This window comes from Gasterosteus aculeatus, chromosome 2 (genome assembly GCF_964276395.1).
Source record: "Gasterosteus aculeatus chromosome 2, fGasAcu3.hap1.1, whole genome shotgun sequence".
NCBI classification, from domain to species: Eukaryota; Metazoa; Chordata; class Actinopteri; order Perciformes; family Gasterosteidae; genus Gasterosteus; species Gasterosteus aculeatus.
Window position 1 is genome coordinate 16,199,265 of NC_135689.1, and position 19,977 is coordinate 16,219,241.

A 19,977-nucleotide genomic window follows, 5' to 3' on the forward strand; every position below is an offset into this window, starting at 1 on the left:
CTCTCTCTCTCTCTCTCTCTCTCTCTCTCTCTCTCTCTCTCTCTCTCCGTCTCCCCCTCCCCACGTTTTGTCTGTGTCGCTCCCTCACCTCTCCTCTCCTATACAGACAAGTCAGCCAATGCATCAGCCTGCAGCCCATCCGGCTTCCACTCGCACTCTCCAGCTGCCTCCCCTCCTCGCTTCTCTCCGCCGGATCGTCCCTCCTTTTTCCTCCCCCGCCTGCTTTCCTCCCCTTCTCCGTCCCTGTCACCCGTGCCTCGTCCTCCTCATCCTCATGCCACCATGGTGAACAGATAACCGCCCGGCCGTCGCGACGCCATGGGTGCCTGCTTCTGCAAAGGCCACAAAGGTCAGTGCCCGAATCCACCTGTTTGTGTGTCCAAGTCTGCGTGTGTCATCGGGGGTCGGCTCAACCCGCGGGAGGCGTTGGCGGCGGCCAACGAGCATTCGAGGGGAGCAGCTGTTTGGAAAAGTTACATCTTGCTTTTTAGAGGCGATTTTAGAAAAAACGAACGAGGTCCCTGAGGCAATGACAACCTCCTGAACCCTATTTTTAAGCCCCCGCTTGCATGTAATCGGATGCAGAGCGCAGATAAAAGCAGGCAACCCACTTGTTTTCATCTGCACTTTTCGCTGTGATTGTTCATCTGAGAATCAATCCATGGACGTTGAGAAACTGGACTTTTGGCAAGTTGATCGGATGACCGCCAGGATCAGCGGACGACAGAAGACAGCCCCATCCAACGCTCATATTCAACTTCACGTGATTGGAGGATGTGACTTGGGTTGCAATTTTCTCTCTCATATTTGCTGTCTGCCGGGAGCGTTAGGAAGCTTCTCAGTGGAAACGAGGCAGTATTTGTTCTTTCAGGGGGAACACAACACTTATTTGTGCTGTCAAAACAAAGGATCAGAAATAAAAGGGCAGTTGAAGGTGTCTGAGATACCTCCTGAACAATAATTTGTTGTTTGATTAGTGTGCGGCATCTAACGTCATGTCACATTCTCACACTTTATTTTTAGCCCGGATCTGTGAGTCAATATGTTGTGAGATAAGAAGCCTGCTTTTGTTCAGCAAGGATCCCTTTTAACAAGGTGGAGGGTGTGAGGGCAGCGCTTTCAAGCTGACAAAAAAGAGGGAAGCCAGCTGTGAGGCTCCTGGAAGACTGAGAGAACAGCTGGAGTGTGTGTGTGTGTGTGTGTGTGTGTGTGTGTGTGTGGTTAAGCCCATAAATCATGACGTTTTTTTTCACTTGCTGATACCCTTTGGTGAGGCCAGAGCACAGATCGTGACTCCAGTAAATGAAAGCCTATCGCTGGCCTCTTGTTGCTGTCGCGTATCCATAGCGACAGACCATCCCAGGGGGAAACCCCAGCCATGTTTGTAAATGCTAGTGTCCACGTGCCCGCTGACCTTTCTAATGATGTTAATTTGCCGTTGCTCTGAAGCGCGCTTCATTTCTTCCTGCCATTCATATGAAACTCATCGCCGTCTATTAAAAAGCAAACAGGCCCGGTGTGCGGAGATAATTGTGCAGAGAGGATTCCAGTTGAATCTTGCTTGGCCCCCCCCGGCCGTCTGTGTCAACTGGGTTTTGGCTTTATGGAGCTTCAGCCTCGCCAGGAAAACACACCAATCGCACATAGAGCATGACGATAACGCCGGCATCTGTGTGTGTGTGTGTGTGGCTCCCCACAGAGCTCCACCGTACCATGACAGCACGGCAGGACCAGGCCGACCGCGTACCGCCATCCTCTGTAAAGGTGAGTGAAAGGCCTCTGCTTCACCTTTAGGGCCTGTGAGGCCTGACGTCGGCCAGTGGGTCTGCCTCCAAAACGCAGACTGAAAGCAACAAGTATTGGATTTTACAGTGTTGGTTCAGCTGAATTATGACGGGATACGATAAGGTACTTGAGGCGGTATAGAGTGGATTTACCAATTCATTAATTGATTGTTAAAAGTATGTCAACATTCTTTTGCAATAAAAAAAAAGCAAAAGCAAAATTAAAAGGTATTGCCAATTCAAACCATTAGAAATAAAACAAATGTTAAACCTGTCAAACTTGTCTTACAATCATTATGTCCTCATGCATTTAAAGATGTGATGATATTAAAATGAAAAGTTGTTAAACATTTGTTAAAGAAGGAATAATCTTGTTGGCACGTAAAAAGAGTGGTTCCATTGGGAGGACTAAGACCTCTTGGGTTTGCAGTGACAAACATCTGGCAATGAAGTACTTGATTCCAAAAATAGACACGGCCATAATTTGCCCAAGAGACTGCTGGGTTTTCCCAATTTTCCCATTTTACATTAAAATGACTCTTATGTTGCATCTTATTGTCCGTATAATTTAATTTGGAATGAATTCCAGCACTTTGAAGTGGAACCATCCACTAATGTATGAACTTACTTGTAGTCCTATTGTTCTTGCAAACTTTTTTACTTTTAGATCAAAAATAATAAACCAAGGGAAATTAATTTACAGCGGAGTTCCTCTTACCATGTTGAGTGTTGATATGTTTACACAAATGCCACCTGTTATTGTCTTCAACAATGTGTGTGTGTGAAGATACATTTGCTATTATGTGTGTATGGATTTTTCTTGTTTTGCTCCTACATAAGACAACAATGCATCTCTCTGTTGTTAATAATTCCATGTCATGAATTGTAGCAACTATCTTTGTTTTACATTTTTTCCCCTTACATCAATGATAAGGATGTGACATTCTCCTACTTCTTGTGCATCATGCTGTGCAGAATGGCCAGAATCCAACCAATGGCAGTGTGTCGGATAAAAGCGATGGCTATGATATCGGCGAGCTTGCTACCTCCTCTTTGATTGGTGAGACAGACAGACACACACACACACAGGTTCAGGTCATGCAGTGTTCCATTATGAAACTGGGGAAACAGCAAGTTGGGAAATGGCATTAGTATTGGTGTAGTATTATAATCCCGCTTCATACCATTTCTCTCTCACACATTACATTACATTACATGTCATTTAGCGGACGCTTTTATCCAAAGCGACGTACAATAAGTGCATTCAACCATAGGGTACAAACACATAAGCTGTGAGGTCATTGTACTACACAGTCTGATACGCAGGCGGTCGGTGTCTCCTACTCTTTTATTCCCCATCGTCAGCGCTTCCCTCCGTCTGCGTGGGGGGGGGGGGGGGCTAATTATGTGACTTAATGTGTTATTCCTCGCTGAACCTTTCCCAGTGAATGCTCCTTTATTACCCCGTCATTATAATTATGAAGGATGTGAAAACCTCATGAATATGTCAGACGAATGCAGAGGTTGAGGGAGGCTGCTGAGAGGCCAACATCTGCTTTGGGAATGACAGAATCGGTCAAAAAGGCTTTTTGGCATTTACTCAGACTTAATCACTCACTAAGTTCTGTTGAGGGAAGCAGTCACAAAGTGCAGCCGACAAGCTGCTGAAATCAGATCACACTGCAGCAAATTGTATTAATAGTATACATTGGAATCAGATTTAGAACAATATCATGCAGAACATTATTGCTACAATTCTTCTTCTTCTTCTGCAATGATGTTGGATTGATTCATTAAGATGAGGAAATTTTTTTCAACAGCGAATGGTTAAAAAAACTGGCGTCACCAAGAAAAATAAATAAAATCATTAGATTCCGCTAATTCAATAGTGTCCCATTGAACAATGTAAACCTTGCAGCAGTTGTTATGTGTCATGGACAGGGATTCAACAATCAGATGCCAAAAAGCCAATGTGACATTCAGCCACGCTAAATGAAGGATGGGGCCTCATGACTTTAGTGATCCCTTGTACAGCTGTGTTGTTGAAAAGCTTCCTCCAGTCCGGTGATCTAAGCCGGGCTCACGTAGTGCGGCCTTGCCAAGCGGCGACCTCCGGAAGCGCCAAAGATTGCTAATGGTGACAAGTGACTGCCTCCACATTTGATTCAATCCACATAGGATGCTGAACGCCTGGTATGAACTGTAGTTCATTTCAGTGGATGCACCAGATGTCCTGACACATCAATAACAATAAACTCTGAGGGAACTGGACCATCTTTTAGCCTTCAAAATCCATTTTTTGTGCCTGCAGTTTTTGATTTTCTTTCTTATTGGTGACGTCAACAACAACTGGAAATCAACACTGGTGGTGCTTGCAAATCATAGTTCCTACCAATTAAACCCCCTTCTGGATGTGATATAAAGTTGTTTGGCTAAATAACAAAGCTTGACACCTACACTCCCTGTTTATTCGTCCCCTTTGTTTCCTCACATCAACAGCAGGGAGTGATGCCTGACAATACGCATCTATTTTTGTAAATGGACTCATTCCTACGGATTCTGGTTGAATTATTATCCCCTGTATCAGTTTTATGATGGTATCACGATGATTATTATGCATCCCTGTGTGATAACAGGATAAACAAGACTGATAAATACATACAGAATAATGTATGTTTTGTTGCATCCACGAAAGAGGCAGTATTATTTTTCTTGCCTCTTTCATGAAAATAAAATATCAAAAACTCAACCCAGCGGGTAAAGAGACCAAAAACTGAGTTGGTAATCACTGGACTTACATCTGTGGGGTATGACTCATGAATGCTAATGATGCTCAGATGTCTGTTTTCTGTGTAAATTAAATTGGCTTTATAATATATCAATCTTGTTTCCATCTTGTGAACAATATCAGTTAATGCAGTTGAGCTTAATGATGTTATAACATCAAATATTATGACTTTTTATTAAATATAGGTTTTCATGTGCAAAACACAGAAACAACTCATAATTTCTAGTCAACTATTTAATGTTGCATTTTTCAATCCAAAAGGGATTTCACCCCTAGAAATCAGCAGAGAAATATTTGCGAGCCCATTGAAACATCCAAAGCACGATTACTCTGTAACGGCAGCCTGATGTCATTTCAGCAATCCAGTGTGGACAGCAATGCTAAGTTATCCAATTTTGACAAATAAATGGGATTTTCCTGTGGTTTTGCACCGGGTTACTTAAATAGATGCAAACATAAGCTGTATTTTTGTCTCTCTCATCACCTTAAGAGTGTCAGCCAGCACAGAGACACATTGTCCCAGTGTGAATGGGTGAGACAGCAGCGGGTGTCACAGTGCACAAGAGAACCCGAAAAAGAGTCGGGAGGTGTTGAGCTCGAATGAAAATAATGCGTCAGGATTTTCTTTCTTTCTGTTTCACTTAGCGGCTGCTGACTCTCTGTAATCTCTTCTTTTATCAACTGTTTCTAGATCTCGTTACTGTGTCCTCTTTCCCTCTTTCATCGCGTTTCTCTCCCTGCTTTCTTTTCCATAATCTTAACCTTTTCCTCCTCATTCTCTGTTTTCACCTTTCCAAGCTTGTTCCATCCTTTTGCATCTGTTTAACTGAGCTGTTCTGCAATATAAGGGCCGCGGATTTCAGGACTGTCACTTTTGCTTCAACCTCCTCATTTCCTTTCACCTCTCCAACCTTGTCCTGTGATTACATGAAATGAGGGCTCCATTGTAGTTCGGCCCAGTGATTCTACGGGTTATGAATACAATTTTACTGCTGAGATACGGGGTCACGACGCGTCTATTAGATGCTGCTCGAGTCTTGACAGAAGTTCATTAAGTCAAAGCAACAGAGCTAATGATTGGAGGCTTGGATTTGAGTCACAACGGTGACTTTTAAAGCAGCTGATTTATTTCTCAACCTTTAAATGAATAAAGACAGGCCTTCCATTGTGACCGGGCTTGAATAGTTCATTATTAAGGTGTGCTCTGACAAAACCTGAAGTGATTGTAAAAGGCAGAGCAATCTGTTGCTAGCTAACGTGCAGCTGATGTCTGCACAGTTGGCTTATTGGCTGTTTGCAGCGAATCAACACACCCAGCAGTCCAAATCACACAAATGACGTGTCTGTGCACATTGCTTTCAACCTACACGCGCCGAGGCAACGTGAACGCTTTGCACGTGTTGAAGTCAGCATGCAGAGAGCTGATGGACTTTTCCCTTGTCCTTGCAATATGTTTCAATCCAGCCTTTGTTAAACCGATATCTAGAGCCTGAAATAAACTACAAAGTAAAGCTGGAGCAACGTCGTGTTGTGCCATTTTTGGTCAACTGAAATGTGACGGTTTGTGTAATTTTCATTATAGGTCTTCTATCCCTGTGAGCTTGTTACGCGGCTGCTGAAGTGCTGTCAGTGATCAACAAGAAAATGTACATTTCTCTCCAAATTTCCCTCGGGTGCTGTTATACTGCAATTTTCAACCCCAGTGAAGCTCGACATCACACGGCCGCGGCAGAAACGCCTCTTTCATGCTTCAAGTTATGCAAATCAGCCGAAAATGTTCACCGTCCAAATCTGAATTATGCTAAGTGCTCTTCTCAATTCATTGTTAATCACTCTTTCGCTTCACTTTTTTTCCATTTCCATATTCCTCTCCCTTAATACGACATTATTTCCTCCCTCAATATGACCTCCTGGAAACCACCTCAAATTGTCTCCTCACATCCTCTGCTACCACACCTTGCTGTGGACGTCCACCTAATCCTCTTCGTCGTGACGGCGGCCCTCCTTCTCCTCCTCTTACTCAGGTCTGGTGGCCACGATAAAGGAGCGCATCACCAAGCCCACGGCGATGGCACAGGGACGAGTGGCTCACCTGATCGAGTGGAAGGGCTGGGGTGGAGGAGGCGAGGCCACAGGAAGCGGGGTCGGCTGGAGCGCGGCCCGGGGGCGCTGCGGCGGGGGGTGGGGGGGGACGGCGCTGCACGAGGACGAGCAATTCTACTCCCAGATGACGGACGAAATCAAGGAAGCTCGCTTCGCTGCAGGTGAGACGGATGAAACGGTTTCAATGGAAGGGACAAACAGGGTCGGCGGAGAGACGCTCACGTCCCCGCGGGCCTCGTCTCTGTTCGATTGGCTTTTTGCAGACAGAGCGTTGACAAAAAAAAATCAATAACCCCGACTGAGACGTGTCAGGGCAGTGACTCAAATCTAGAGCACTGTTTTTTTTTCTTTTCGATTTACATTGTTTTGTGATAACGGTTGACAAGCGCAGGTGGACTTCTGAGAAAAGAAACGCCAAGCGTGTTTGTTTCGCAGGAGTAGCAGAGCAGTTCGCCCTGGCCGAGGCGTCCATGAACGTGTGGTCCCTGAATGACGGCCTACAGCAGCCGTCCTCCAGCTTACAAGGTTTGTCACGTCAACGTGTGTCACTTTTAACGAAATGGGAATCTGTTGCGTCCCAAAAGTCTGACTTTAAAGTCTTTTCTCTAAATCTTTTACTTTTTTTGACCTCCTGACACAATCAACACCTGCTGTACTGCTTAAATACTTGTATATGTGCAACACAGATGTCTATGATTGGATCGCAAAGTTGGTTCTGAAGGTGGTTAGTGGGCCCTCCAGATACTGCGTCTGCACAAGCCAACCCAGTCTCACAGCAAAACGTGTGATGGCTGCGTTGTGGAACGTGGTATTCTCACGCTTTCTCCCCAACATCGTGACAATACTACGTTTTGTATTGGCCCGTTCATTTACATTGCCTTGCAGCGTCACTAGAAACTAATAAACGGAAGGTCTTCCACATTCTCTGATAGAAGATTATGAAAATATAACGCATACTTCTCGCTAGAAATGCCATCGAAATGCACACAAATGCTGATGCTTTCTTAAAATATTGTGTTTCTCACAGATAATAGACCGACAGTCCGCCATTTTCTTGTTTAAGCTGAGGGGAAGTTGATAGTCACGTGACCTAGTTGCAAACGAAACGAAAGCTACTACACGTTTTGCTGTGAGACTGCGTCTGCACAAGCATGCTGTGCATGTTTGCTCCATATGATCACAGTCCACATCTGGATACACACAGTACATCTAAATTACACTCAACTTTGCCAAAACGAACCCCAAATATTTGGTTTTCGCCTGTTATTCTTGTTCCGTTGAAGTCTACTTGCTTTAAATTTGTTTGAAATGAACAAGAGGAAGACATTCATCCTCTATCTATACATGGTACTAGCAGAAAAGCCACTGTTTATTGGAATTACAGTTCTATGTGATCTATATTCAAAACCACATGGAGCCGCTGGTTCAGAATAAGTCGTGTGAGGGATTTCAAAAATCTCCACCTCCTGAGAGGACCGGGCTGTAATTGTTTGTCAGAGTTCATCCCGCTGACGCTCCCCTTGTCCCTCCTCAGCTGCACAGAACCACTTCTTGTCCCAGTTCCTGCTGGATGGCGGCAGCCTCAGCGTTCCTCACCACCTGTACAGCATCCACGCACAGACGTATGGTGAAAACAGGGCGGCCAACCTGGTCTGTCCGCCGGTGGCCCACAGCATTTCCCCCACGTCCAGCGCCCAGCGGGACGGAGGTCGTCCCCTCGAGGACGGAAGCGCTGCGCCCGCGGAGGCTGCTGTGCGACACGTAGACAGCAGCTCTCTGTCCGAGGATGATGTTTTTTATAACTAGGCTCGCCGGCGATCTCGGCGGTAATCTCTGAAAGGAGCGCTGCTGAGGGGACTTACACGGCCGATCCAAAACATAAAGGGGGGACGTTTGTGAGGTTTGGCCGGCCGAGGGTGGCTTCAGCCACTCGTCCTCTGTTACAAACACTCCAAATTGTATTTTCTTCCCCATGTTGAGGCTTGTGCTTTTGTGAATGTACATAATTCCATTGGTAATTGATTTTTTTTTTTTTATTTGTCCTTGAATAAAAAGCAGCCCGAGTAAAGAAAACAACAAGAAAGGAATTGTAAATGTGTCTTCTTTGAGGTTTCTCAGCTGATATGGAGAGAAGAAGAAGTCTGTCGCAAAGAAAATCGCAAACCCAATTATCTGTCTGGGTCTCAACTGCAGGATGATTATCCGGCATTCACGCTGTCACTGTGTTTCCTGGGGGGATGTTTGCATTTCTTTGTGTTTGAGAGCTGGTTGAGGACGGGAGGTGTTTGCGTTGCTCGTCCCGGTGTTTCTTTCAGCAAAACGTTTACGTGTAATGAAGCTGTGCTGCTCGGTCTGTTTCCCCTTTCACCATCTCAGCGTAGCTCACAGCAAAAGAACCCTCAACTAGAGCAGCCCAGGTCTTTATGTAACGACAGAATGATTATTTCACAATCATGGTCAGAACTCTCAGTCTGGAATCAACAGGAAAGCAGCAAACACGCCTGTCGCACGCGTGTGGCGTGATTGAATCCGGGCACACGAGTGAGAGAGCAGCTCAGCTTTTTGTTCAGAGACCCATTTGACTCTTCATTTTCAATGAGGGAACGGAACTTGGAGTGATTGCTCGGGCACATGAGCCGAGGGGAAGGTAGACCGGACATGTCTGCACGTAGCTTGTTTTAAGTCCGTCCAGAAAAACACTAGACTGAGTTTGCATTTTGACTAATTAACTGAATGGGCCCTCTTGTGTTTTATTTGTCTTTGTTTATTCGTGCCGTGCTGAAGGGGGGGCTCGAGTGGGAGAGTAGGAGTTTTGCATTCATGCTTTTAATTGTTTGGGTTGAGTCACGTTAGTGTTGTAAATAGGCACATTTGATTTGATGTTTTGTGCAGTGGTGTTATATTTTTAATATTGCTAGAGCAACGCTCCACGCTGAGGCCCCACATCTTCCTTTACGAAACAAAGAAGTTATCTTCGGTTTCGTATTCTCCAGTTACTATTCACGTGAATGTTCATGTTATTCATAATATTCATAATATGCATTGCAGTACACCAATATTAACTTTTGATGCTTTTGGGATGTTGTAGGCAGACATGCTGAAGTTGCATGGGAATCTGGTAGATGTGATGGTTTATCTTTCCCGAAGTTGAATTTCATAGTGATCCCTCCATCCATATAAATTCTCAAGAAACGCAGCAAGATCGTGTTATTTGGTCTAACAGTTGTATTAGCTTTTGCTTTCATTGACACGTGTAGACTTTAAATAGTATGTTACATAAAAAAAGGTCAGGGAATGAGATGTGTGATACAAGATCCCGCTAAATTCAAAAATGTGAAGACAACAGCATTTAATACATGTTAAGGAACCAGCTGATCCCAGTTTAGTTTGAATGCAAACACTGTTACCTTCATGCAATGAACAAGTGATTTCATTATTAAAGCCAAGCCTGTGTCACTGCTATTGGGGAAAGACATGGATTCATGTTTGCTGCTCAGATTTCTTTGGCCAAGTCTTCTAATATTCTCTTCATCTAGAGGAGAAAATAGAAACACAGGGAGGGAGGGAGGGAAGGGACGGCTTTCAATTCGCAAATTAGCAACGTACACGAGGACATTGGACATTGTGTCCAAACGTCCTGTAGAAGAGACAAAGAGGAACCAGACAAACTCAAGCTCGGTGTGTCATTAGCATTGGGTTTTATATTTGTGAAAAAACACTCATTACCTCGGGCCACGTGATGACCCCGACTAGCCTCCCCCTGTCTGCGACACACAAGGTCTGAACTCCAAGCAGACTCAGGATGCCGTGCGCCTGTGAGGACAAAAGGGAAAATGGATTAGAAGTAACAATTATCTAAAAAAGAAATGGCTCAAAATATGATTATTCACTTTCATTTATTTGAGAGTTAGGTGAGAAGATTGCTACCAACCGTATGTTGTCAAACCTGCATTAACCAGCAGTTACTTTCCAAATTCATCATTTGTGTTTCTGGCCATGTAAGTGCAGCATTCACTCGCTTTTAGCTCTGTTTTTTTTGTACGCCATCTACTCGGAAATTTCCTGCACTGCTGGATGCTCGACCATGATCCCCAGCTGGTTGGTGAACTAGGAGCTGATTGGCCTGAAGAGTAATTACCCACCTCCTGAACGGTGTTGTGTGGTGACAACAGCACAGAGTTGGGGTGAATGCAGCAGACCTCATCCAGATGTTTCTCCAAAGTCTAAACAGAGCAACACAAAACAAGGCTGTGTACATTTTCTACGCATGCTCAGCTTTAAGTAGTATTTTAGGAAGTATTTTACACAGTTGTGTTGTACTGTCTCTAAATATGTTCATATGTTTTTGGATATTGCTTCCATCTGTTTTTTCTAGTAGCAGCTCTATTTTTCTATCACTATAATGCTTTAAAATAGATGTCAGGTGTCACGAGATGAGCGGGTTGTGAAAGCGAGACCCGTCTTTTTAAACGGCGCCGTTCTACCTGTGTGACGCCATCGGTCTCGCAGTGACGCAGGAACATCAGCAGCTCTGACCGGAGAACAAAGCCCAGTACAATCTGCGACTCTTGAAAACAGAAGAAAGGAGAGCGATTTCATTTCTGTTGCCAGTCGGTGCAGCAGTTCAGCGTGTGCAGCTCTCCAAGTGATTTGCGAGTTCAACACTGAATTGTTTTGAATTGCTGGAGCTTTTCAATTGTCACAATCACTTCTTTATCCGCCACTTGTCTGCTAATTTTCTCGAGGATCTTGATGACTGTGTCGATATGTCATCTTCTCACTTATGTGTAGTTTAATCATTTGTGGGAAGATGTAGACTAAACGATTGCGTTGTCTCCGCACCATGTGAGTCCACCACAGGGATTTGTTGGTCAGTGCTGGTGTTCACGGCATGTTGAACCTCCGCTGGCCCAGCTACCTTCTGGAGCTGCACTGATCTTGATCCCAAAACCTGTCCAATTGGTGTGAAGGGAAGCCTGCAAGGTGGGAATCGTGTCACACTAAAGCAGCTGTGGTTAAATCGGACACATATGGAGGTTCAAATCATTCTCAGGTCGTAACGATTCATTGATGGATAGAAGTTAATTGCAAATGAATATTGTGGCAAAACACTAATATCTTCACTTTAACAGATATGGGAAGGTCTTCTCACTCGGCCAATGTTCACATTTAACTCCTCTTTTCTAGCTTTTCCTGTCACAACACACATCGAAGAAGCATCTGGATCCTTGGATCCTTTGTCTATGTCATATTTAGTGGCATCCACCTAATATCAGTTGAACCATGTCACGCTGGAGCAGTGCATGACTAATATTGTTATCCAGAGAGCCAACAAATGTCATGAACTGCTTTTAAAGGTCTTCCAGGGCCTCTGACACTGCTCCCATATGACCTTCCATTTATTTACTGTGACTGCCGACCACAGATGTGACCATTCAAACCCGCCGTACCTCTAGAAACAATCGGACCCCTTGATGTTTATCTCACCGGGGGGACGCCTTCACCAGAGAGGGCAGGTGTGGGAGCCTCTTGCCGATGGAGAGCGCGTCATAAAAAGATGGGCGGTGCCCAGAGCGAGCCACAGCATTGGCCAGCAGAGTGGCGAGGAGTACGGGTAAGGCGTGGCTGAACTGACCGGTCAACTCTAAAGCCAGCAGCGCCGGGGACAAGGTGTGCGTCACAGCGCCGGAGAAGGCCGCTGCGCCTACGAGGAGGAAACCACACGGAGACAGCGAGCGTGCAGGAGCAACGTTGATGCTGGTGACATCACCACACTGTCAGTGCCAGGCCGACCATGGTACTTTTTCATTTCAATCATTGGAAAATACAATTTAATTTAAACACTATAGAGGTGATGTCATCTCTAATTGAACAACGAGGCACTGATCGATGTCCCCTACCAGCCAGTGCATATCCTCCAGGATTCACAGAAGCCCACTGCTGGCTGGAGGTCAACGCAGTGGAAGACACATACGCTGCTCCTTCTCCAAACAAACGGCCCAAAGCCGCCCCTGGAGATCCAAAACAGAAAAAAAACACAAAGCGTTTCTCAATCGTTTAGTTCACAGCTTTCACAGAACACGACAAGGCAAACTTCAAACTGATAAACTGCCAAACAAAAACTCTCACTCACCGTAGACAAACACTGGCATGAAGTATCCGGTTGGGAGAGGCAGAGTCCAGGCGAGGACCATCATCCACACCTCAAGACAGACAACACACACCGTCAAATTCCTCCTCAGCCAGCCTCAAAATCAATGTAGCAAAAATAAACCCATTTTTCTCCACTTAAATGTGCTGGTGGTGATGTGGGTGGGGGTGGGGGGTGGTGTACTATCACAGTCTATAGAACTGTTCCCCAAAGCAAAAAATGTTCACATACAAAAGCTTCTATTTTCTGCAACAACAAGTAAACCTTCCATCCGCTACGAGTGCAAATGAGAATATTAGATGTGTGCAGTGGTTGACGAGGTTTTCAATCAATGGCGTCTCCTCCAAACTGTTGAGATTTCTGTTCTTCTTTCTTTCTGCAGCGTTGCCGTGGGGGAGCATCAGCCGTCAGAAGACATTTCAGCTTGAAGGGGTGAAGAGTCTTCTGCTCACTATGCCAATAGTAGTGAGCAGTAATGTCAATTACTGTATGTTAATTGTGCGTCATCGTGACCAAAGGCAACGAGTGCAGCGACTGCCTTGTTGGTTGTCAGTGCAGGTGACAGATTTGAGAAAAAATCCTTTCTTAATTGGCTTCCCCCCTTTTGCTCGTACCTTCACGAGCAGAAAGACAGCCAGAGAAAGGACCGGGCTCCCTGATGAGCTCCACTCCAACAAAGGATCGGGGCCCGGTTGAACGGAGGCATTGTGGGATTGAGAGCTCCACTGTCTGCTATCCAGTAAGGAGGTGAGGAGCTGCTTCATGGTGAGCTGCGAAAGACATTTCTGACATTCAGATTCCAAACACGAGGACAACTGGACAAAGGCGGGACATTAAAAGACGAGGCTGCGGTTATTCAGTCGGTTTTCTCACAAAAGCACATTTGTATCTAATAATCCATCTGCCTGTACTGTACATACTTACTATACATACTCTATCCATGATTTGAATTTTAGCTAAAGACACTCAAAGAGGGGAATATTTGTTTGTTGTATATATATATAGATATATATATATATATCTATATATATATATCTATATATATATGTATATAATGAGCATTGCGTCAGCTGGAGGGTTTATGAAGGGTTGGCTCGATGTAATAATCATTGATCGGTCGACTCACGCAGAACATTTCCTTTTTTCATGCAATGTAATTTCATTAAATAGCATGTCATCAATTCTAGACGCACCCCCCCCCCCCCCCCCCCCCCCCTTAATTTAGTTCATTCCTACCTTTGAAGCCATATATTGACCAGCAGAGGGAGGAAATGTGAGAGATGCCAGGAATAGAGCCACCACGCCCGAGTATAGACCCTTCCTGCAGAGATTTATTCACATACGCAGACACCATTGTTACAATGTTACTTTCATTTGAGTGATTCCTATTAAAAATTCAAATGTATTTCAATGGGTTGACTGATCAAAATAAAGATCATCTCTGGTCCTTTTCAGATCTATACTTTCAAAGCTATACGATGGAACTACTTCTGACATCTGGATGACATCTGCATCTCCAGATTCTACTATCTGGTTTACAAATGAAATGGCTAACATCGGTTGGTTGTTATGGTAAAATGGACAGAATGTCATGAGCAATACTAAATGTAGAAACACACCAGGCTTTTGCAACGTTGGCCCATCAATCTGCTTGAAATGTCACTCCACGCAAAACACATCAAAACGAGTCAGTCTTACGCCGCTGGTGACTCATCACTATCTGGCTTTCGCGGGGGGCAAATGGCTCACTCTGTCGTCAGCGCTTTGACCAGGAAGGGGTTGGTTTTGGTGAATCGCAGGACGCGCCGATGGCAGAAGAGGTAGCAGCAGCTGACAGCTCCACACAGCAGCCTGTTAGCAGACGGAAAGCCCAAAGCACTAAGTCCACAGCGGGAGACGGGAGGCTCATTTTAACCTCGCCATCAGTGGACGATCGGGAGTCATTATCCTCGGGGGAGAGATGAGGAGGAAGAGGCTGAGAAACTGTTGACCTGAGGGGAAAAGATGAATCTGACAACTGATGAGGAGGAATACAGACGTGTTGATGTGAATACAAAATGTCTCTTTATAGTTTGGGGACTTTAACTGTGCGGATACTGTCAAAAATAAACTCACCCCAGGAGGGCAAACAGGATAATCTCCAGTGGGTAGAAAGGTAAAGAGGAGGGGAAGTTTGTTTTGAACAACGCCTGAGGAGTCTCTGTGGACACAGAACAAATTGAAGTCATCCCTCTTATTCATCCCCGCACACCCCCTCGAAATCGAATCGTAGTTTTATTGAAATTTGCAGCCTGTCGGCTGAAATGTTTCTGCTAATTTTGAAAAAGCTGATGCTGCCAGTTATTGTCGTGACAAGTAATTAGATGGCTGTCAACGCTGCTGACAAGCTGGAATGAACAAAGCATTTACATTTACTTTGAAATAAGTACGTCAGTCAGCCCTCAAATGTGACGCGCTCATGGGAGGACAGTTCTTGGAAGGATTGTAAGGTTTTATAGCATCTGGTGGTGAGGTCGCAGGTTGTAAACAATATTCCTGTTCTCACTCTTCCCTTGCCAACAACTGTGTGAGTTACGGTGTCCTTTAGTTATGGAGAATAATGTGAAAGCATCATCGTTTGGGTTTGAGCCACAGAAAAACAAATCATTCATAACGCAAGCACGACGAAGCTTAGTTTTCGGGGGATCGCGGCCTCTTATCCGACGCACTGGACCTTCAAACCAAACTCAATTTTTCAATTTGCACATATACTACGAGGCCAGACGTTGGTGGACATCTCACAATAATGAGCCCCTGTTTCTGGCTGTAATAGATTCCCACTCATCTGCAATGGTTTTCTGCGAAGAAGCCAGCGTCTCCATTACCTCCGTCTCCGCTCCACACTGAGAGCAGGCGGAACATCAAAGCTCCACACGCGGCCGAGAAGAAGCATGGGCAGTAATGCCTCAGTGCAAAGTGAGAACACATCACCTCCACGCTAAACAACACACCTACAGGAGCAGAGGAGGTTCGAGATAGTCACTAAAAAATGATCTGAATGTGACAAAAAAGTCATGCAAACTGGACATGTGGAAATGATGCATTCAAAGTGTAAGTATTTAACTAATAATAAGGTCATTTTCAATTAACCTGACAGTGTGAGCACAGATGTGCTGAGGGGCTGAATCCTTATGAGGGTGCTGAGAGGCTCAAAGCATGAGGCAGAGAGGCGATCAAAAGAAGGAGAGGTGAGAGAAAATACCGATCACACTGACATGATAGCGAGGATAAAAGGCAAGAGCGAATATGCGAAAGCTAACAAGCGGGAGAGGTGAGGCGGAGCTGTGGTGATGAGGAATGTGTGAGATGTACGGATATAGCGCGAGCAGGTAGTTCATTACTCCTGATGCTGAACCCTCACCACTGATGGGGGCTCCGAAGCAGCTCGCTACTCCGACTGCAGCAGCAACAACCAGCATCTCTCCAGCAGCTCGCTCCTAAAAGAGACGGCATAAGCTGTCTTTTCCTCATTCCTTATGATTTTATTCCATATTGTTACACGCCTGGGGAAATGTTATTTGTTTTGCCCGTGAGAAAATCTAGTACAAAATTTAAATGACACTCGCAATTACGTTCACCTTTCTACTAATAGGCCGAACCTTGCTCGGAAATTTGTGAAAGATATCCATAAAGTAGAACAAGGACATTATTTATATTTTTTAAGAGGAAACCGGTTCAGTATCACGCGTACCTCTCTTCTTCCAAATGATCTTCATTCAAGGTGTAAATACTGACATTAAATTGCATGTTGTAAGCTGACGGAGACCGTTAAGTGAGTTAATAGACCGTGAGTCAAGATGATTTGATCAAACTAATTTCAAAGGTACATCAAGGTACATTCAGAGCTGAGAGGCAACAGGCTGAATCTGAGTCCAATATTCACTCTCCTTTCAGCTCCACATTACGGAATCTCTTCCTGAGGTCTACCTTCTTGTTGCCTTGTATTAGAGTGCAGAGGTTGCTGAAGTACGCTCCCACGATGGTGGAGAGATGCACAAATGGACCCTGATGTTAAGAGACAAATAGAATATATGTTCATGTATGTTTAAGACTCATGGCAAAGAATCTCAAATGGACGCTTTGTAGGACAAACAGGTGTACTGAGATGCGTCTCACCACTTTGCCCAGAAAAATAGTGCTGCCGGCTGCCAGTGTACAGACGAGGGCTACGAGCTTGGTGAACAAATTAGTGAGGGACAAGTAATGAGGCATTTCAATGCCTGCCAGCATGGTCCTCACCTCTGGTATCCCCGAGCCTGCAGAGAAAGAAATTGACAGAAAGACGCTTAAAAAGAAAAACTTCCTTGAGATTAAATTGCACCCAGACCTCTTTTTCACCGCACAGAGATCCTTTCTTCCTAAACATTTTCTGTCAGATAGATAAAATCTTGCCTGACCTTTCAAGTTTACCTTTATGTTTGAAAGATAATATCGGCCTAGACTTTTTCTCAATGCCGTTTGCTCGGTGGGAAAAGAAAAATGTTTGTAAAATGAAAAGTTAGATTTGTCTCAGTATTTTATTTCAACTTTTTCAAGTCTCCCACTTGATGAGAACTTGTGGCCTTGTGTGGGTGGGAGGGGGGTGGTGGGGGGGGGGGGCTATGCCCACTGTTTTGCCCCCCGTCCTCCGAGCAATGCGAGCCCCACAGCACAGGTGGCGAGTAGATGAGTCAGCTCCTACGTCAGTATGCTGCATTATAATCCCTGTTTTTATTGTAAATGTTCCCTACCATTATTTTACAACTGCAATTTCTATTTTGCATGAGCGTCGCTCTCCTGCTTGTCCATCCAAGTAAAAGCACTCAAACACAAATTGCATTATTTGGGCTGTGGAAAGTGAGCAGTAGTTCCCTTTGGCACTCCTCAGTGTGTATATGCCTCTCCACCTCCACCTCTGGCCTCAGCACACTTTCCTACCTGTTCTTTCTGTGTTCTAACTGTCGCTCTCAGATGAAGGTTTGTTACAAAAGTCGCATGCATTTGGAGTTGTGTTTAACAAAGGTGAGGCCCATATTTACTCTGATGCTTCAACCTAAACTGCTGCCGTACAGACCTGTGGAGAACGGGCAGATGTTGTCAGTGAACGATGATGCGGCAGCACAGAGGCATGCTGGGTAAAGAGTCCAGCAAAAGAACTGCAGCAGGCCGTTGCCCTCCAGCTTCAAATAAAGCCACTGGTGAGCTGCACGTGGAGCAAAAGCGAAACGTGAGCGGTTCCGTCATTGGCTCACGCCCATTGCGTCCTCGTACGTGAGTGCGTCTACCTCGCAGCAGCTTCGTCACACTCAGGTCCACCAGGAAGCTGAGGACGGCCATTGAAATGCCGAGAGCAGCGTAGCCGTACCACTCCATCCCACACACTGTCCCCAAACAGCTCCTCAGCCTCAGCAGCCACTCTGAGGAGTCAAGGGTGGAGCTTTAAGCCTCGTTCGTCTCGAAAGTCTCTCCAATTTACCAGTACGTGTAGTTTCTCGCTGCATTTACGTGCTGCATTGCCTGTTTGCACGAATGCAAACAGGCACCAAAAAAACACATTTAAACAGCACAATGTAAAGAAATATAGCAACGCACATGAATGCGTAAGAATATTACATCTCGGTAGTGAAGCAGCAAACAGTTCCCCTCATTTTCAAAGCATTGCAAAAGTCAAATCTATGTCTTAAAATAAGCTCAAAGCTTCAAGCCTCAGCTTGAGGTCGTGAATAGATAGTTTGATTTATTGATCGGGGTTGGTATCGATCACATTCTAACGATTTTCTACTTCGGTCTGACCTTTGACAGTTGCACGGGACCGTTGGCATGGTTTCCATGGATCAGCTTGAAGCAGAATCGTATCACACGACGGGTCTGATTGATTTGCTCGCTCCCGGTCGTTGTCCTCTCCGGCGCTTTGGCTCTCAGCAGGCTCCTCCGGGCTCTTTGTTGGGTCTCGGAGTGTTGGCGTCATTGTGTGATTACAGTCTCAATCAAACACTAATGCTCGATGATTGGAGGGAGAAATATGAATGCCCGGATGCACTCATTGCTGTTGCTGACCAAAAGAAACTAGAAGACAGGTAGACTTACCTTCAGGTTGCACAGTGTTGCTACTCTGACCTTTATCGAGGTATCTGCATGGAGGTGAAGGAGCAGTCATGGTTGAAAGGGTAGCTAATATTAACTCTTTAGTTGAACAAGTGCCCTTCATCTGACTTTATAGCAGCGGAGCAGTGAGAGAGACTTTTTCACGCTACAGGGCATTTTAATTAAAAATTGGATATAGCAATCCCACAATCATTTTTCTATTAGCAGAGATTACAGGATTGTCGGCAGAAAGATCAAGAACAATGCGGAATATATTCAACAAACGGGGGAATTAGATGAGAAAGAGTCATTTGAAGATATACATCTAAAGTATTTGCTATTGCTTTTCTTACGTCAGTGATTGGTTTCAAAGACTCGTTTGAAAGTCCCTGTAGGACCAGAAAAAGACTTTTAAGAGGAAACGATCATTATGAAGCTGGTAAATATCCGGCACTTTGTAGGAAGTGAGTGTTTTGTGTATTCGAACGGATTGCTGAAGGTCGAGGCAATCGGTGTTCTGATCTTGGAGAACACACACACACACATTCACACACACACACACACACACACACACACACACACACACACACACACACACACACACACACACACACAGACTTTAAATGAGCCTTTAGTTAATGTTTATTTTCCCCAGTTTCACCTCCCCAAGCGGATATCAATAAGCACTTGTGTGATTACAGAGCGTCAGCCACACTTAAACCCCCATAAACACACATGTTCTCTTTTAGAAATCGACAGACTGCTCTTGTCTTTATAAAAACTTGTTTCCATGGAAACAACAACCCGAACCCACCAGAGAACCAGACCGTAAATTTTGTACTTAACTATCATAAACATTCATTGCTGACAAACAGAAGTTTCTCCTCAGGCGTTATAAGAAAAGAAAAATCTCCAAACTGACAGTAAAAATAAATCAGACATCATAGGTTAAACATTTTTTTTTCCAATAGAAATACAAAAGGAAAGCACATGAAATATAAATATATATCCATTTGTGATTGAGTTTTTTTATTTATACAATATTGGGA

General features: G+C 44.7%; 2 protein-coding genes across 3 annotated transcripts; one reads left to right on the forward strand and one right to left on the reverse strand.

Moving 5' to 3' along the window:
* fam131c (family with sequence similarity 131 member C) lies at positions 1-8,758 on the forward strand. The gene is made up of 6 exons (XM_040193371.2): positions 1-349; positions 1,700-1,764; positions 2,760-2,844; positions 6,597-6,836; positions 7,111-7,200; positions 8,210-8,758. The coding sequence occupies exons 1-6, from the start codon at positions 319-321 to the stop codon at positions 8,479-8,481; spliced, it is 783 nt and encodes a 260-aa protein (XP_040049305.1). The 5' UTR covers positions 1-318; the 3' UTR covers positions 8,482-8,758.
* Positions 8,759-10,009: 1,251 nt separating this feature from the next.
* Positions 10,010-18,989, reverse strand: clcnk (chloride channel K). Of its 2 annotated transcripts, XM_040193328.2 has the most exons (19): positions 18,638-18,988; positions 18,130-18,261; positions 17,919-18,047; positions 16,982-17,121; positions 16,793-16,870; positions 16,227-16,302; positions 15,691-15,816; positions 14,942-15,026; positions 14,576-14,677; positions 14,063-14,147; positions 13,441-13,596; positions 12,809-12,878; positions 12,576-12,686; positions 12,163-12,379; positions 11,518-11,651; positions 11,160-11,242; positions 10,818-10,898; positions 10,402-10,488; positions 10,010-10,207 (listed from the first exon to the last, which is right to left on the reverse strand). In XM_040193328.2, the coding sequence occupies exons 1-19, from the start codon at positions 18,810-18,812 to the stop codon at positions 10,169-10,171; spliced, it is 2,106 nt and encodes a 701-aa protein (XP_040049262.2). In that variant the 5' UTR covers positions 18,813-18,988; the 3' UTR covers positions 10,010-10,168. The 2 variants fall into 2 exon arrangements, with proteins under 2 accessions (XP_040049262.2, XP_077941026.1); XM_078084900.1 differs by lacking the exons at positions 10,010-10,207; positions 10,402-10,488; positions 10,818-10,898; positions 11,160-11,242 and having other exon boundaries at positions 12,126-12,379; positions 18,638-18,989.
* Between the last annotated feature and the right edge of the window lie 988 nt (positions 18,990-19,977).